The sequence below is a fragment of the Sturnira hondurensis genome, unplaced genomic scaffold (genome assembly GCF_014824575.4).
Source record: "Sturnira hondurensis isolate 20B ecotype Veracruz unplaced genomic scaffold, ASM1482457v3 Scaffold0008860, whole genome shotgun sequence".
Classification (NCBI taxonomy): domain Eukaryota; kingdom Metazoa; phylum Chordata; class Mammalia; order Chiroptera; family Phyllostomidae; genus Sturnira; species Sturnira hondurensis.
The window spans coordinates 3,891,180-3,910,718 of NW_028081491.1; the positions used below are offsets into that span (position 1 = coordinate 3,891,180).

The following is a 19,539-nucleotide window of genomic DNA, read 5'->3' on the forward strand; positions in this document are numbered from 1 at the left end:
CCAGGCTCAGAAGTAAATCACAAAGACAAAGCAGTCATTCCCCAAGAGCGATCCACATGGGCCCAGCCAAAAAGGCTTTTCTTTAGAAAATATAGAATTCTGAGGCTTATCAGAATACGATTCTGATATAGCAGTTCTAGGATACAACCTAAAATTCTGGGCAGGTTTAGAAAACTCTGGTTATAGTCAGCTCTCCCAACTTTTATTCCTGTTTAGTCATACTTTAAAGCTTCTAGTATGATTCTTTAAAACACTATAATATTCTAATTTCTAAAGTGATTAATACAGATTGTGATGAACAAGAAAGTAATGTTCCAACAGTAGTTGTTCAAAATTCTGAATGCTTTCTTCTGTAAAATAATATAATGGACTATACTCCTAGCTGGTGTGGCTCAGTGGATTGAGCACTGGCTGGCAAACCAAAGGGTCACCAGATTGATTCCCAGTCAGGGCACATGCCTGGGTTGTGCACCAAGTCCCCAGTAGGGGGCACATGACAGGCAACCACACATGGATGTTTTTCTCTCTCTCTTTCTCCCCACCTTCCCCTCTCTGCAAAAATAAGTACATCAAAATTTTTAAAAATATATAATGGACTACACTGGGCAAAGATTACTGATGGCCTCTACTACTTTAAAGAATATTTTTATGCACAATGTATCTTGGGTTTAACTTGGAATACCAAGAATGCATTTCCCCCATTCCAATGTTGTTTATAGACTCTCAATTTCCATTCAGTCCCCACTGTCTGCTTAATTTCACAGTGGGACCTCATTAGCACATAAAGGTAAAAATCAATGAGTGCTACATCTCCAGACTACTTTTGTTTCTATCTATACTTATTAGAAGAAAAACAACAAAAGTGATTTTTATATGAATCCCTTTCTGCTGGCTCCAAATTGTGTGTAAGTAACTTCATGTAAACCTACCCTTCAAATCCTGCACCAACGTCTCCCCAATCTCATTCTGACATTCCAGACCACATAGAGGCAACCCTGAATTCTGCCCCGCACTTCCTACTTTTGTGCTTCTGTGCAGGTGCTTTGTGAGTGAGTGCCTTCTGGTACAATTCAGATTTCTGCAAAAGCACCAGAAAATGCTGTACAGGACTTCCGGCCAAGGTGGAGACATAGGAATATACCCTTTGTCTCCTTGCACAACAAAGTTAAGGACAAGTTTAAAAACAAAAAATACAGAAAACTGTACTTGAATAATTTAAAAAAATTAAAAAAACAAAACAAACACCGCCCCCCCCCAAAATAACCAGATCTGCCAGAAAACCGAACACTATGGAAGTCCAACAACCACAAAACATTCACTCAGACTGGTATGAGTGGGGAAGACAGGCAGCTGGAGTGGAGAGGACATGTGGCAAGGCAGCCACTGTCGGACCAGGCAGGAGAGGAGGAGACTTGCAGACTGAACGGTCCCACATTTGCATGTCCATAAACCAGGAGGAACAACTTGGGAACAAAGACAGACTGCAAAACCCAGGGTTCTAGTGCAGGAAAGGAAAGCTTCAAAACCTCTGGCTGTAAAATCTGTGGGGGTTGCCGTAGCAGGAGAAACTCCCAGCCTCACAGGAGAGTTCAATGGAAAGAACCACAGGGTCCTAGCATGTACACAAACCCACCCAACTGGGAATCAGCACCAGAAGGGCCCAATTTGCTTGTAGGTAGCAGGGAAATGACTTGAAAGCAGGGTGAGGGCCGAACAAGAGGTATCATCCCCTCTCTGACCCCTCCCCAACATGCAGCACCACAAAGCAACAACATGGGTTGCCCCACCCTGGCAGGTATCTAAGGCTCCACCCCTTACACATAACAGGAGAGATGAGACAAAGAAATATCACCCAAATGAAAGAACAGATCAAAACTCAAAAAAAAAAAAAAAGAACACAGCTACAAAGAGAGAGCCAACCTATCAGATGAGTTCAAAACAACGGTAATGAAGATGCTCAGAAATGGTTGAATATGGTCCCAAAATACAGGAAGGAGTGAAGTCTATGCAAAATGAAATAAAGGAAGATGTACAGGGAACAAACAGCAACAGGAAAGAAACTGGGACTCAAATCAATGATTTGGAGCAGGGGGAAGAAACATTCAACCAGAACAGAATGAAGAAACAAAAATTCAAAAAAATGAGAGGCTTAGGAACCTCTGGGACAACTTTAAACATTCCAACACTGAATCATAGTGCCAGAAGAAGAGGAAGAATAAGAATTTGAAAACTTATTGGAAAAAATAATGGAGAATTTCCCCAATCTGGCAAAGGGAATAGACTTCTGGGAAGTCCAGAAAGCCCAGAGTCACAAGTAAGTTGGACCCAAGGAAGCACACACGAAGGCACATCACAATTACAATACCCAAAATTAAAGATAAGGAGAGAATCTAGCAAGAGAAAAGGAGACAGCTACCTACAAAGGAATTCCCATAAGGCTATCAGCTGATTTCTCAAAAGAAACCTTACAGGCAAGAAAGGGCTAGAAAGAAGTATTCCAAGTCACGAAAGGCAAGGACCTACATCCAAGATTGCTCTATCCAGCAAAACTATCATTCAGAATGGAAGGGCAAATAGAGTGCTTTCCAGATAAGCATTTAACTCAAGTTAAATGAGTTCAGCTTCACCAAGCCCTTATTATATGAAATGTTAAACAGACTTATCTAAAAAAAAGAAGATGATCAAAAATATGAACGGTGAAATGACAACAAACTCACAACTTTACCTTAAAAAAATAAAGACAAAAACAAACTAAGCAAATATCTGGAACAGGAACAGAATCAAAGAAATGGAGGTTACATGGAGGGTGTCAGTGGGGAGGGAGTGGGAGGAGAATGGGGGGAAAGGTACAGGGAATAAGAAATGTGAATGGTTAAGTACAAAATAGACAGGGGGAGTTAAGAATAGTATAGGAAATGGAAAAGTCAAAGAACTTCTATGTACAACCCATGCACACAAACTAAGATGTGTTGGGAATGCTGGTGGGGAGATGGGTACAGGGCAGAGGTGGGATAAAGGGCAGAAAAAAATAGCACCACTGTAATATCATAACCAATAAAATATACTTTGGAAAAAACAAAGAAAATGTTTTATAGAAGGATTTACAGGTCTTATTGCCTACATTAACCTCCCTCAAAATGTCACTCTAAACATCCCAAATTCTTTACCAATTAGACTGCTGTTTTTCACAAAACACTAAAAAGTGAAAGTGAAAATTCAAGAGTGCCCATTAATAAAATACATTGCTTCATGATCTAATAAAATATGAATGCACTTTATAAAACATTACATATTTTTAACAGGCTCAAATTTACACCTAATTTAAAACTTATCAGCTTAGATCAAAGCCAAATATTAAAATGAGTGTCTTTATCCTTTTACACTAATGCCCTCCTCTTGAATAAATGTTCAAGTCTCAAGTACACAACAATGATTGTTTAAACCACAACTGTCACAGGAGGACCAGATATCACTTAAATACAGGAAGTGCAAAGTATGTCCTATGAGCTGCTCCTTTCAGGGTTTCTTATCATTCATCCAACATTAATCATTCATTGCCTTTTCCAGCCGTTCTTCCTAAAACAGTGATAGTATCTGCTATGTAATAAGCATGCATTAAAGTACTACACATATAGTTTCTCTTTTCATAGTCACATAAGTACACCACTTTAATAAAACAGGATACCTGCAGCTGGGTGGTAGGAATCAGGATGCCCACAGCCTTAGAACCCAGTCTCTCACCTGTCTCACCTACATCTACTGGACATCCCCTGTGCCAGGAATAAAACCTAAACACCATCATGGTATCTGTCCCATCACGTCTTACCTTAACCAAAATAAAGTAATATATGGTATCAAGTCTCCTCCCTTCCAATACCCCCTGTCCCCCTTTCCAAGGGTATTTATAAATCACATCAAATCATTTCACTCTCCTTATTCAGCAAATTTTCATGAATTAAGTCATTCAGTCAAATACTTGCCCACTTCAGGTACAAGAGTGAAGGTGGCAGGTGAGGTCCTGGCTCCCCAAGGCTTAATATTCTTGGGTTGGAAGGTGGGTGTGAGAAAGTGTAAAGAGAATTAAAATAAGTGACATGATGATGGCCTGCGGGACTGCTATAGACAAAAGACCCCAGAGAAGTGACAGTGAAGCCTAGAAACTGGAATGTCAAAAGCACAAGTTACAGAGAGAGAGCTCTAGGCCCACGGCTGGTGCAGAAGACCCTTGGCCTGAGCCAGTGTATATTCCAAGCAGGATTGAAGCCAGGGCCTGGAGAATGAGAGGCAGAGTACAACAGGAGTCAGATTATAAGGAAGCAGGCAGGCAGCTAGGAGCTGGTTCCCAATGAGATGGGAGTGGCAGGGACCCACACATTTTTAAACACTACTCTGACTGCCAGAAAGAAAATGGTGGTGGTAGGCGCAGGCAACAGAACAGCAAAACCTGTATTATAAGGAGGCCTCTGTGACAACCACAGTCTCAACAAGGGACTGAGCCAGCAGAGGACATGACCTGCACCCACTGCCCCCACCCTCCTTGGTCCCATGGCATCCGGACCATTGATACTCACTAATCCATCACCCACACGCAGACACAGCTATCAACAGCCAGCACTTTCTTTTTATCTCTGTGCCCACCTTGTATACAACACACATTAGCACTGTGTCTGAACAAGTGAATGAATGTAAAGGACAAGTATTAAGGACATTTTTCAACCCTAGGATTAATCTTCTGAAACCAGTAAAAAAGTCAAATTCCTCTGATTTTCAGAAACATGCTGTCTCTCATATATGAAATAAGTAACACTGGATTAACTGACAGCATGATTTCTCATAGCTTTCCTGCTTTGTACCCCAAAGAAAGGCAAGCTGACTCTGGAAGGAGGCTAGTATCTTACAGCCTTTCAGGAGATAGTCAATACCAAGCAAGCTTCAGGCAAACAGTTTTATAATTGTTTTATTCCACAATTTCAAATCTGAGTTAAATTTGGTCTTTTGCAAAAAAAAAAAAAAAAGGCAACGTAAGAGGAAACACACATCCATGCACTCATGAAAGCATTTATAGACCTGGAAGGTCTTCTATGTCCTCAGCATATTCTACAAGAGGATACCTCAGGGACACAGAGACTTCAGCATCACCACCATCTACAATCTTTGTCCTCATGGCCTTACTTTTCTCCTCTACTTTCATTAAGTGTCTTAAGTTTGGTTTTTTTTTTGTTCCTCAGTACTTTCAGGGATTACTAATGAGTTTGCCAAGAAGGTTCTGCTATACTTATTTGTATAACTGAAGAAACAAGCCTTTGAAAGAAGAAGCCTACAAGGTTATCAGGTAAGTATTTAATCTCCTTGGTTACTGCATGGTCAGCACGCATCACTGAGGCCTTTACTTACTTACCTACGTAGTGTTGTGGGTGAAATGCCACAGGCTTACTAGTCGCTGAATAATATCCAATTGCTCTCTTAAATCGAATAACTTTGTCATCTGTTCTAGACTGAAATAAACATAGGAAAACCTTTGTAAATTAGCATGTCACCAATCATGTGTTTCAACATATTTTTATAATTCAGTATATATATAAATAATCTGTAGACTTCCAAGCTCAATAAGAGTTCAGAATGATATTAAAAATCTTCAAGCATAATCAAGACAGCACAGCAGTTAACACAGAATCTGAAGCAGCAATCAAGAGACCTCGGTTCTAGGATGTAGCCCTCAACTTCTCCAACTTCTCCTTGGCCAGGTCCCTGGTACTGCCAGAAGAGGTTTTACTTTCCATGTCTAGCAAGCAGGGCAGCTATTTTAACTCTTCAGAGAACAGAGAGAAGTCACATAAACTTCACCTCTTTTACTAATCCTGACCTCTCAAATCCCTTACTTCCCCCAAAAGGAAGAAGAAACCCTCGACCATCACTTGAAGGAAGGACAAGTCAGAGATTCACAATTCTACTTGACCCACACACTTGATGCATCTGTCTTCTTAGTGGAAATCCTATCAAGTCATGATGAAGACTCCAGGAACAACAAAGACACTACCACTCACCTCCCACAATTACTCCTCTGTTCGGGCCAGAAGGGAAACTGGAGTAGCTAGGTGAGGTGCTAGTCCCTCCAGGCCGGCATGGAGGCCTGTCAGCTGGGCAAGTGCTCCTAGTCACAGCCTGCTGGCATATGCCTCTCAAGCCCCTTACAAACCTAGCACACACCACTGTCCAAGTGCTACCTGGGCACCTGAATTTCTACCTGAGAATGCTGGAAAACATCTTTAGCTATGGCATCCAAGTCGGAGGTGTCCTGGATGTTGCGGACGTAGTCAGCCACAGCCTTGATCACCACATCACATGGCGGCAAGACCAGCTGGTGGGCCCGGACCTGAAAAAACAAGCACGTATGTCAACACGCTAATTCCAAACACAGGGCCTAGAAACTCCAAGTAGTGCTTCTTTCTGAGGGCCCAATTATTATCTGTGAGTTTTGGGGCCCAAGAAGCCAGTGCTCTGAGATTCAAGCCCTGGATCTCCCTTTCAGTTGTTAAAATACAGCCTGGTTAGGTTAAGAAGCATCCGACAGGTTTTCATTACTTCTGTGCCCAGGTCTGTGACCTGCTTGTGACCACTTCCAAGCCTGAGACCCTGAGCCCTGTAACAGCCAGCACACAGCTACGGAGAAGCCATGGGCCACAGATGCACCCTTTCTTCAAGCACCCAAGTCCACTTCAGAAAGACAAGGGAGGAAACTGATCTCTCTTCCTGCTGAGAGACACGCCTGATGGAAGACATACGGAATATAGTATAGGAGCATTTTATTGTCCCGGAATAGTTGATACCAGGAAAATATAAGTAAACAGAGATATAATTATAGCTATGCCCTTGTGTTCTTAGAAACAAAGATGAATCAGGTACTAATGTTTTCAACAACTAAAAAAATTTGAATGATAGCACAAAATGATGTCTTTATTTTCTAGTTAGTCATGAAAAGCATAAAGTTAAAAAAAGGGGCAAAAAGATCTAACGGCTTTGTGCCCCCAGAGCTCTGCACTCCTGCCCACCACTTGTGTGAATGTGGTCTATTCCATGGCATTCAGCTGACCTCAGGCCAAGCCTGTTACCCTGAATTATTCACATGGGCCTAATGTCATTACAGGGTCCTCTAATGTGGAAGGGGAAGCGGAAAAGCTGGTTTCAGAGACAAAATGTAAGGAGGACTCACCAGCCATTACTTGCTTTGACAGTGGAAAAAGAGCCACAGTGTGTGGTGGCCTCTACAAGACAGAAAAGGTAGGAAATACTCTCCCTGAGCCTCCAGAGGCAACGTGGCCCTGCTGACACCTTAAATTTAGTTCAGTGAGACCCATTTTGAATTTGTGACTTCTAGAACTGTAAGATAATAAATTTGTGTTGTTCTGAGACACCACTAACAAAAGAAAATTAGAAAAACTCAGCCTAATAAAATGGAATGGAAGAAACCTCTGGTAAAATAGATATTTACACTTTTAGTTATTATCATGAAAATTTTCACATTCAAAAGAGCACAATTTTCTTTAGAAAAAGCAATAGTTTCTTCTTGAAATGATGTTCCACATGTTTGAGCAGCTGTTCTACTCTCCTAGGAAGGTCAACCCCACATAATGGACTGCAGAGAACCACTGAAGTGTCCGTGGACATAGATCAGAAACCCATTCTCAGAAACCTAGCTCTCCCCACGCAAAAAATAAAAAATCTCTGACACGCACCTGCCCTGCTATGAGGAAGTCCTTGGAACAGCGTGTTCCAAGCCAGTCTGGAAGGCATGGAAGTTTTAATCACTCTCCACCTTCAGGGTATTTCACAGTCCCATAGCAGGGCAGGTAGGAGGGTCAGCTGCCGGCAGTCCCAGGAATGGGGAACCAGGATCGAGCGTCCTACACTCAGCAGAACACAGCACTTACCCCTCAACAAGTGCACAGCACAGGGACAGGGACAGGTATGTCTGAGTCTCTCTAACTGCAGTTGAGGGCTAGTTGGCCTCACATACTTGGTGGCACTCTAAAAGCCTACGATTTTATAATTATGTGGTACACAATACTAGAATGGCTGGTCATTTTAGAAGAATTTTATATACAGAAAAAATAAATGATAATTAACATGTTATGAACACAAATTTGCTGGACATAAAAAGGCCAAACATGAAAAGGCTTTCCCTCAGGGGTGGGGAGCTACTGGGGCAATGCAAGCTGCCTCTCCTAGGGGCGCACACATTGACCCCAGGACACCATAGACAAATGGGCAGACACTCACTATTCCACCCACTTCAAGTAAAAATGACAAGGATGTTTGCTCTTGCAGATATCCTTGTCTTCATTATCGTCCCCCAAAACACTGCAGCTAAAAGATCCTTGAAGTGAATAGATCCTATAATTAAAGAGCCCCCCAATCCTTCTGAGTAAGTAATTAAGATGACCGTAAGCCTAATCCTTAAAAATTTCCCCATGGCCTGGACTCCTTCCTCATACGCACCTACCTCTTACCCTCCCCACTTCATTGGGAATACAGCCTTCCAAATCTAACTCAGGGTGCACTCCAGTATTCCTTATGCTCAGGGTAGAACTTGGTGGTGATTACATAGTGGCCCCACCCCAAACTGCCCAGGAATGCCTAGTGACTGCATGCAATGGCTTTACTGCACATTAAGAGGCTTTCACTTAGGAAGGAAGAGCTTATAAATAACTTCTAAAATTCAGATAGCACTAAGTTGTACCAAAACGATTGACCATAGAATTCCATTTAGTAGTAAAATGCCTGGTACATTTTAGTATGGATATATTTACAAACATCGAATTTACTCAAGTTTTGAAACTCTTAACTTTTAATTTGCATTTTCTTTAAAATCCTTACCATTGTGTATATGAGGGAAACTACACTAGTTCCTGTTGGAAATTGAGTGTCATCAGAACCAATTAAACGAAGAAAGAAAAACCCTAAAAATCCTGACTACCTTAACTAACAACTCTCTGTATCTATCTGTCTATACACATACACACACCCATATACATAAAGGATTTATTTACTTATTATACTTTCAACTGGGAAAAAAACACACTGAGACCTGTTAATCCACACAAAGACCCATCACCTTTTTTTAAAATATATTTTATTGATTATACCATTACAGTTGTTCTATTCCCCTCCTTCATTCCCCTCCACCCGCACACTCCCTCCCCCACCATTCTCCCCCCCCTTAGTTTATAACCACGTGTCTCAAGTTCTTTAGGTTCTATATTTCCCCCACTATTCTCACCCTCCCCCCTATCTATTTTCTACCTACCATCTATGCTATTTTCTGTGCCATCTCCCCCCTTCTCCTCCTCCCACCCCCCTGTTTCTAACCCTCCATGTGTTCTTCATTTCTATGGTTCCACTCCTGATCTAGCTGTCCTCTTGGTTTGCTTTTGTTTTAGGTGTGGTTGTTAATAACTGTGTGTTTGCTGTCCTTTCACTGTTCATATTTTTCATCATCTCTTTCTTATATAAGTCCCTTTAGCATTTCATATAATAAGGGCTTGGTGATGATGAACTCCTTGAACTTGACCTTATCTGAGAAGCACTTTATCTGTCCTTCCATTCTAAATGAAAGTTTTGCTGGATAAAGCAATCTTGGCTGTAGGTCTTTGGATTTCATGACTTGGAATACTTCTTTCCAGCCCCTTCTTGCCTGTAAGGTCTCTTTTGAGAAATCCGCTGACAGTCTGATGGGTACTCCTTTGTAGGTGACTGTCCCCTTATCCCTTGCTGCTTCTAGGATTCTCTCCTTCATTTTAGTCTTGGCTAATGTAATTATGATGTGCCTTGGTGTGTTCCTTCTTGGGTCCAACTTCTTTGGCACTCTCTGAGCTTCCTGGATTTCCTGGAAGTCTATTTCCTTTGCCAGACTGGGGAAGTTCTCCTTTATTATTTGTTCAAATACGTTTTCCACTCGTGGCTGTTTCTTTCCCCCTTCTGGTACCCCTATAATCCGGATGTTGGAACGTTTAAAGATGTCCTGGAGGTTCCTAAGCCTCTCCTCATTTTTTTGAATTCTCATTTCTTCATTCCTTTCTGGTGGGATGTTTTGTTCTTCCTTCTGGTCCATTCCATTGATTTGAGTCCCAGTTTCCTTTCCATCACTATTGGTTTCCTGTGCATCTCCCTTCATTTCAATTAGTTTAGCCTTCATATGTCTCTCTAATTTGTGACTGTAATCTACCAGTTCTGTGAGCATCCTGATAAATAGTGTCTTGAATTGTGCTTCTGAGAGGCTGGCAATTTCTCGGTTGCTTAGAGTTATTGGCTCTGGGACTTTGAGTTCTTCTTGCACCATCTTTTGGGCTGTTCGTGCTTGTTCCGTAGCAGGATCGAAGCCCTAAAGTGTTCACTAGAGCAGGGCAACTAAGTCGCTGGGTTGTGATGTTGTATGTGGGGGCGGCGTCAAAGAGGGACAATGGCTTCCCGTCTGGCGCCCGCCGCTGCCGCCGCCGCGACCTCCACCAGCACCGCAGCCACCACCGTCACCAGGGCCACAGGCCCCGCTCCTCGGCACTCGGGTGTGCCACCGCTGTCAGCACTCCACCACTGGGTTTGCCCCCTGGGGCCTGTGTGGTCCGTCTCACTGCGCGCGCGAATGTGCGACCTTGGTCAGTCTGTTCTGCACCCCGACTAGTTCTGGGCTGCCTGCGCTCCTAGATCTGCCCTGGCTGACCCAGCTCCGCTGCTGGCTCCACCTCTTACCGTCCTCGTTGAACGGTTCGTAGCTGTCGGACTTCCGTATAATTCGGTTTTCTGGCCTCTGGGTGTGTGGTAGTTCACCAAAACTTTTGTTGTATCCAAACTTGGTTGTGGGAGAAGGCACAGTGTTTCCACCTATGCCTCCATCTTGGCGGAAGTACCAAGACCCATCACCTTTTAGTGTTAAATCTTTCCCAAGGTGCTAGAGAACAGGACCTGGCTCACCCTGCTGCAGCAGTAATGACACGCGGGTTACAGTCGTCTGCCTTTGTCTATTCACAAAAACAAAATTAACACTCACACAAAAGAAGTGTTTCCTGCTTCCAGATAGGCTTCAAAATACTTTAATGGAAATCCTGTTTCTTCTCCATTTTTCTTCTCTTTGAGCACTTTTAAATAGTTTTTATTTTATCTCAAAACTTTAAGGTTAGGAAAAAACAAGTCAAATTGCAATATACCTAAATTAAAGTTGAAAACATGTATTTTCTATTTCCAAAGGCAGACACTAAATTCTGTTTAATTAAAAAGCAAATGTTTATGATCAAATTGGTATGTGGGGGTAATTTCAATATTTCTTGGTCACTAGCTTTATAAAAAAAAATTAAAATTTGGGGCTGGAAAAGATCTCCAAGAGCAAACTCACCCCTCTGCTTCCAGGCAGAATAATCAAATAATAGATACTGTTTGAGTGGAAACTTCCAACTGCCTCCACACAAAATATCCTCTCATGTGACAGATTTTCACTGTTAGCATCATCTTTCCTCTAATTTCCCATTTCCTACTGAATAATGTATACTGCTATCTCTCATGAGACAGGTGGGAATGGTGTGGAAGGCACTTAATGAAGACAGATCCACCTGGGGCTTGGACTCCACAGACCTTGCTTCTCTCTCAGGCTCCCTAAGCCATCAGGCACCCTCCTCTGCCATCCATGAAAATCCCCTGTTCCTTTTGCCACTCTTGACAGTCTCTACTTTGTATTTAGTCCTGAACCCCTCCAAAGCCCCAGGACTGGATTGGAGCAGGGGCCCAGGGCACATGCCTGCAGTCACCTCGTCAGCCATCCTCCCAGGCCTGCCCAGATACCTGCCACACTTTTGCTCTAGCCAAGCAGTGTGGGCCTCACATGTCTCCAAGCACTGGGATAACAGGGCTAATCTGAACAAGAGGTCAATACAGCCCTGTATCCTCAGCACCAGCACTGAGTGGAAATGCCCCCAAGCTATATGAGCACAAGGCAGACCCACACTATAGGAACACCAAGAGAGTCCTCAGAAGCCCTGTCACACACACCCTCAAAGAGAACTGCCATGAGCAGTCTTCACTGTAGCCAGTGACAGCTAATCTGATTCTTTACAGCAGTGGTCCTCAACATTTTTAGCACCACGGACAGGTTTTGCAGAAGACAATTTTTCCACGGACCAGGGCGGCAAATGGTTTCGGGATGATTCTAGCACATTACATTTACTATGCACTTTATTTGTTACTATTACAAAAGTAATACATAATGAAATAATTATACAACCCACCATAATGCAGAATCAGTGGGAACCCTGAGCTTGTTTTCCTGCAACTAGATGGTCCCATCTGGGGGTGATAGGAAACAGTGACACTCAAAGTGTGTTGCTTATGTCTAGTCTACTCTGCAATCTCATTCTGGCTGCTGTCACTGCAGAAAACCATACTTCACATTGAGAGGACACTGGAAATGGAAGCAGACTTTTCACTGCTTTTGTGACAATTGCAGGATATCCCACCTTGACTTTCATCCAGAACATATGGAGATTTGAAGTCTCAAACATACTTTTGAGGTCACCATCATTTGCAATCTCAAGCAGTTGATCCTCTTCTAGCACAGACAAACTCAATTCACCTGGCTTATTCACAAATGGGTAAGCAGACCCACTCCTTCCCAGTTTGGGGTCTTTTGTGGTTGGGCACTAATGCTCAAACTCTTTTGAAAGCTGAGATAGGTGACCATGTGCCAGGTGGGAGAAAGAAGGTCCTGGCTCAGTCTCTTTCAAAATCTCTGCTAATGTTTGAAACTTGTCAAAAATTCCACTGTTCACTCGTGGTCCCCATAATTCCAGTTTGGCTTTGAATTCAGCCACTTTATCTGCCAACTTGAACACAGTTGTTCTCCCCAAAGTGACAGACTGAGATTGTTGGGCATGTTGATTATGTCGCACAAATAAGCAAGTTTTGCAACCCATTCTGTATCACTGACATGCTGCCAGTGGTGATTGTTTTTCTAAAAGTAATCTCTGGAACAGCTCTCATAACTCAGAAACTCTGGCCAGTGATCTACCTTTGGAAAACCATCTAACTTCTATGTATTATGTAACTTCTAACTTCTCTTCACCAATAATAAAGGACTTCTCAGCTTTAGCAATGCAGTTAGACACTAAGAATGGTACTCTCAGTGTAGACACATTTGATGAAGTGCTGGCCTTCAATAATTGCTTCTGTTCTTCATGTTCACATTTTTCTTTGGAAAAACTTGACTTTCTTTTTCATGAAAAGACTTGTCTTTTCATGCAGGGTACTTGGTCTCCATGTGGCAAAGCAGTTTTGAAGGTTTCATGGCTTCACTGGATAGCTGGTTACCACATACTATTCAAAGTGGGCTTGGAAAATGTGAATCACCTGTATGAACCTGCAATGTAAGTAGGACTCTTGGTATTTTCTCTTAAATGAAACTTTTTTTTTGATGGCAGCCTTAGAGTCTTCTGCTGTCTCATCATTGGGTCTTTCCCCCTTTTCAAAGCTCTCCAGTGACATTTGTTTTTTACTTATTTTGGCTAGGGTCAGTCAGCTTGTTGGCTTACCAAAAGTGCGTAGTGCAGGAAAGAGGCACAGATGGAAGTGGTAAATAAAATGGGTGGGCTACGCACAGACTAAAATAAGTGCTGGATTCTGATTTAAAGCCTGCCGCCAGATGCAGCTGTACAACTGAAGTACATCAACTCACTTGCCACTATAAAGCCTGCTACCAGATGCACCGTAATTGTCACCTACAACTCACTATTAGGGTTTTGATATGAATCTGCTAGCAAAGGATTATGGTCTCTGTGCAGTAAAAACTGTCTGCTGATGATAATCCATGTTTGCAACCACTCCCCAGTGCCATCACCACCTCACCTCATCAGGCATTAGATTTTCATAGGCAGCGCATAACTTAGACCGCTCACACCCACAGTTCACAGTAGGATTCACACTTCTATGAGAATCTAATGCCACTGCTGATCTGACAGGAGGTGGAGCTCAGGTGGTAATGCAGGCAATGCAGAGCAGCTGTAAATACAGATGAAGCTTTGCTTGCTCACCTGCTGCTCACCTCCTGCTGTGCAGCCCAGTTCCTAAGTGGCCATAGACTGGTATCAGTCAGTGGCCCAGGGGTTGGTGACCACTGCTTTAGAATCTTTCCATGATTTCTACCCATTAATTCGGCAATTCAAGGGATGAAACGCAGGAGCTAAGGTACATCTGCATTATAAGAATGCCTGTGGGACTTATGCCAAGATGGAGGCATAGGTGGAAACACTGTGCCTTCTCCCACAACCAAGTTTGAATACAACAAAGGTTTGGAGAACAAAGACACAGACAAAAAAAAAAAAAAAAACAGAAAATTGAATTATACGGAAGTCCGACGACCACTAACCGTTCAACAGGGACGGTAAGAGGGGCGGAGCCAGCAGCGGAGCAGGATCGGGCAGGGCAGATCCCCCAACCTAGGCACGCAAGTAGCCCGAAACCAGTCAGGGTGTGGGGCAGACTGACCACAGTCGCACATTCGTGCACAGTGAGACGGACCACGCAGGCCCCAGGGGGCGAGGGCTGATGGCAGTGGCACAGTCGCGTACAGTGGGATGAAATGCGTGGGCTCGGTGATGGTGGCAGCTGCCGCACCTGTGGGGGCCACGGCAGGAGACGGCAGACGGGACGCCACTGTCCCTCTTTGACCTCGCCCCCACATACAGCATCACAACCCAGCGACTGAGTTGCCCTGCTCTGTTGAACGCCTAGGGCTCCGATCCTGCTACATAACAGGCATGAACAGCCCAAAAGATGGCGCAAGAAGAACTCAAAGTTCCAGAGCCAATAACTCTCAGCAACCGAGAAATTGCCAGCCTCTCAGAAGCACAGTTCAAGACACTGGTCATCAGAATGCTCACAGAACTGGTAGATTACAGTCACAAATTAGAGGAACATACGAAGGCTAAACTAATTGAAATGAAGGGAAATGCACAGGAAACCAATAGCGATAGAAAAGAAACTGGGACTCAAATCAATGGAATGGACCAGAAGGAAGAACGAAACATTCAACCAGAAAGGAATGAAGAAATGAGAATTCAAAAAAATGAGGAGAGGCTTAGGAACCTCCAGGACATCTTTAAACATTCCAACATCCGGATTATAGGGGTACCAGAAGGGGGAAAGAAACAGCCACGAGTGGAAAATGTATTTGAACAAATAATAAAGGAGAACTTCCCCGGTCTGGCAAAGGAAATAGACTTCCAGGAAATCCAGGAAGCTCAGAGAGTCCCAAAGAAGTTGGACCCAAGGAGGAACACACCAAGGCACATCATAATTACATTAGCCAAGATGAAAATGAAGGAGAGAATCCTAGAAGCAGCAAGAGTTAAGGGGACAGTCACCTACAAAGGCGTTCCCATCAGACTGTCAGCGGATTTTTCAAGATACCTTACAGGAAAGAAGGGGCTGGAAAGAAGTATTCCAAGTCATGAAATCCAAAGACCTACAGCCAAGATTGCTTTATCCGGCAAAACTTTCATTTAGAATGGAAGGACAGATAAAGTGCTTCTCAGATAAGGTCAAGTTCAAGGAGTTCATCATCACCAAGCCCTTATTATATGAAATGCTAAAGGGACTTGTATAAGAAAAAGAAGATGAAAAATATGAACAGTGAAAGGACAGCAAACTCACAGTTATCAACAGCCACACCTAAAACAAAAGCAAACCTAGAGGACAGCTAGATCAGGAGTGGAACCATAGAAATGAAGAACACATGGAGGGTTAGCAACAGGGGAGTGGGAGGAGGAGAAGGAGGGAGAAGGCACAGAAAATAGCATAGAGGGTAGGTAGAAAATAGATAAGGGGGAGGGCAAGAATAGTGGGGGAAATATAGAATCTAAAGAACTTGAGACACGTGGTTATAAACTAAGGGGGGGAGAATGGTGGGGGAGGGAGTGTGCGGGTGGAGGGGAATGAAGGGGGGAATAGAACAAGTGTGATGGTATAATCAATAAAATATATTTTAAAAAAAGAAAGAAAGAATGTCTGTGCCCTGGCTGGTGTAGCTTAGTGGATTGAGCGCAGGCCTACGAACAAAAGGGTCGCCAGTTCGATTCCCTTTCAGGGCACATGCCTGGGTGGCAGCCAAATCCCTGGTGGCAGATGTGCAAGAGGCAACCACACATTGATGTTTTTCCCCCTCTCTTCCTTCCCCTCTGCCTAAAAATAAATAAAATCTTCAAAAAGAAAAAAATCTGAAACTAAAAACAAAACCAAACCAAACCCTCTTCCATATTCCTAGCAGCAAAATAATGAAGGGTCCCTACTAAAAATCAGATTTTACTATTTTCTCCTATTTTACTACTTATAGTTCTATAGTCTCATCTATAGCTATGAATCATTTAAATAGTACAAAGTAGTGATCATATTATATTTCAATCGAATTACACCCACAATGCCACATTGGCAAAGGATTCAATTAAAATACAAGATTCTCTTGCACGTGATATGTTGATTCAAAAATGTACCACAAGAGTAATTTGACAGATTCTTAACTGTTGCATGATGGGAATGAAATGTCTCTAATAAAACGGCAGGGCCCCATCCGAAGTGCAAAGCTCATTCCCCAGTAAACGCCCAGGTCTGAACTTTGAAACCTGTGCTGGCTCTTCCCGGTTGGGCTGCTCACTTGGCCGGAGCATTGTCCTATACACCAAAAGTCTGCAGGTTTGATTCCCAGGCAGGGCGCATACAGAAGACAGCCAATCAATGTTTCTCTCTCACATTGATGTCTCTCTCTCCCTTCCCTTCTTTCTAAAAGAAACATATCCTCAGGTGGGGATTAGAAAAAGGTGTTTACAGCATATGTTGGCTCACAGGAGGAAACACATTCAACAGACTTGCTGGTTTATTAGACTTAGAGAAAAATCCAGCTATTGTATTTCTGTTATATCACGCAGTAATATATTAGACTACAGACATGAAGACCTGTGAAATTTTGTTTTAAAGTAATTAGTCATTTATTTTGATGAGGTCAAACCACTGTATTATGGTCTATTATCTCACAGACTCTATTCTAATTCTTTCTTAGTGGTTTCAGAACCCAATTCAGAACTTTTTGTTTGTTTTTTAAGCCAAAGAAAAGGAGCATTTGCCAAATCTATAGATGTTATATTTTTGTGTTGCAAAATACTTTTCCTCTAAGAAGAGACGTGTTCAAATACATCTTTTTACTTCAGTTCTCTTCTCTTTTAAACTTTACACATGGGCGCTGACATGAGTCTGAAACTATCTGTACTGTTCTATGTCTGTTGTTCTAGAAACAGGGGCCAGTAAGTACATCTATGTTGCACCTTTAGGAAAAGAATGTCAACATCAGTTTTACCACATGTTTTAGATGAACACTAGTTTCTTAATACAACAGTTAGCTACCACCCCCATGTCCAGGAAACAAAAACATTTAAGAGTGGATTAAACTATGTTGTAGAAGTGTGTGCACACATATAATTTAATATCAGGCTAAACTGGGCTTGTAGCTGGGAAAAGATACAGATAATCAAGTTCTACTTATTTCTCAAATAATCCTCATCCTATGCATTTTTCCTCTACAAAATATGTAATTTTGGTCACTAAAATCTTTTTTTCTTTATATTGGTAGAAATTTGAAATCCTTAAATATTCAGGAAACTAAAGGCACAAATTAAGCTCCTGAAAGAACAAACTGCATCACTGCTCACCAGACTGAGCATAAGAGCTGAGGTACGTAGGAGGTAACTTCAGAGGTGATGATAATGCATTATGGATCATTTTTGCCCAATCTGCATAAGTAAGTTAGATATAATTTAATAAAAATAATTATAAAGTACATTTTAAAAGTTGTCTAGAACTCACATTGTAGCAGGGAAGATGGGTACATTTAGTTGGACTATGTTCTGCTTTATGGCACACTAATATGTAGTAGACAATATAGTTTGTGACCTAAAATATTTTCTTTATAAAGAATTTTGAACTCTTTAAAAATTAATTCTCATCCAAAAATATGGTTTTTTATTGATTTTAGAGAGAGAGGAAAGGGGCAAGAGAGAAAGGGAGGGAGAGACACACAACTCAGACTGATGTGAGAGAGAAACACTGATCAGTTGCTTCCTGTACATCCCCTGACCAAGGACTGAACCCACAACCCAAGTATGTGCCCTGACCAGGATCAAACCCCCAACCTTGGGATTATGGGATGACATTCCAACCAACTGAGCCACCTGGCCAGGACTTTATAAAGAATCTTAGAAAATACAACAATGTTATAAATTCAAGGACTTAAAAAAATGAAGCAAAGTTAAAATTAAACATGCAAAGTGTAAAAAAAGATTTGTATCTGAATAGTATTATAGTTATATACCAATTTTCTTACTGCTAATTATGTCAGAGTTCGTTGGTATTTTATTTTTGCCTTTGAAAATCATGTAGGTAACAGTTTCTACATTTTCAAGTTTTATATAAAATTTACATATTGTAAGAAACTGAAGTACTATCATTTTGATTACCTTGAAATAAACTGTGCCATAGTGAAGAAACAAGAACAAAAAGCTCCTTGCTGCATCCCAGTTGCATCCAAACTTCACATAAATGTTAAGTGTACATCATGTACATTTTTGCAAGTGCCATGGTTATTTAATTTCTTATCATTTGAAAACTACTTGACATAAAGTTATACTACAACAACAAAAGCACAGAATCCCAAAGCATGAATAACACAGTCACTTGCAGTCTTTCCCCATGCTGATTCTGTGCAGTACACAGCTGGCTTGATCTCTAAAATCCACTTGGTCACACAGCTCCTATGGGAGTTCATGTGTTCATTGGAAACGCCATGCAAAATCATGATTCTGAGACTACTGGTACAGCTGCTCCCAAACTATCTTTTGGCTGCTCATTTAAACACATGCGAATACAAACATGCTACTAAAGGAAAACAGCATGATCCACTTCACTTTCACTCAGGTAACAGCAAAGTGTGATAATTATAAATACTCTGAATCTTGGCAATTTCAGAGAAAGAAAGGAGAGCCCTGATTTGGTCAACATTTGCACAGGAATGCATGCAGCACCTTCCTAGCATCCTGACTTCAGGAAGCTGAGATACTTAATGGAGAAAAAGTGCTGACAGACTCCAACAGGGCTCCTCAAAGGGCCCTGTGAGAGAAGATCTCAGCCCAGCCAAGGAGGGAGAAAGGTTTTCACATCATCCTCAGTGGCAGTGGTTCTCAGGTCAGCCCTGCCTGCCAAACCAACCCAAGGAACTGTGCAAAGGGCTCTTCCACCTGGGAATCACTGAGCACACCCAGAGGCTCAGTGTTTTCTACTAGAGTCAACAGTGAGGAAAAGCATTTAACAGATACCACAGCTGTTAGGTAACCACAAACTGCCACACCATTGAGATTCTTGAAAAGTTACCAGCAGTATCAATATTTGACATACATTTGTTTAAGTAAAGCTATGAAAAAGCTACTAAAATGCAATTAATCACAAATAATGCTGAATATAATA

The 19,539-nt window shown here is 42.1% G+C and overlaps 1 protein-coding gene across 2 annotated transcripts in view; it reads right to left on the bottom strand.

Annotated features, from left to right (window-relative positions):
- FAM120A (family with sequence similarity 120 member A) overlaps positions 1-19,539 on the bottom strand; it is a 130,727-nt gene that overhangs the window by 73,000 nt on the left and 38,188 nt on the right. For both annotated transcript variants that reach the window (XM_037056231.1, XM_037056230.1), the window contains exons 4-5: positions 6,245-6,373; positions 5,399-5,495 (exon numbers count right to left, since the gene is read on the bottom strand). In XM_037056231.1, coding sequence (XP_036912126.1) covers positions 5,399-5,495; positions 6,245-6,373 — 226 coding nt within the window. The remainder of the gene's footprint in view (positions 1-5,398; positions 5,496-6,244; positions 6,374-19,539) is intronic.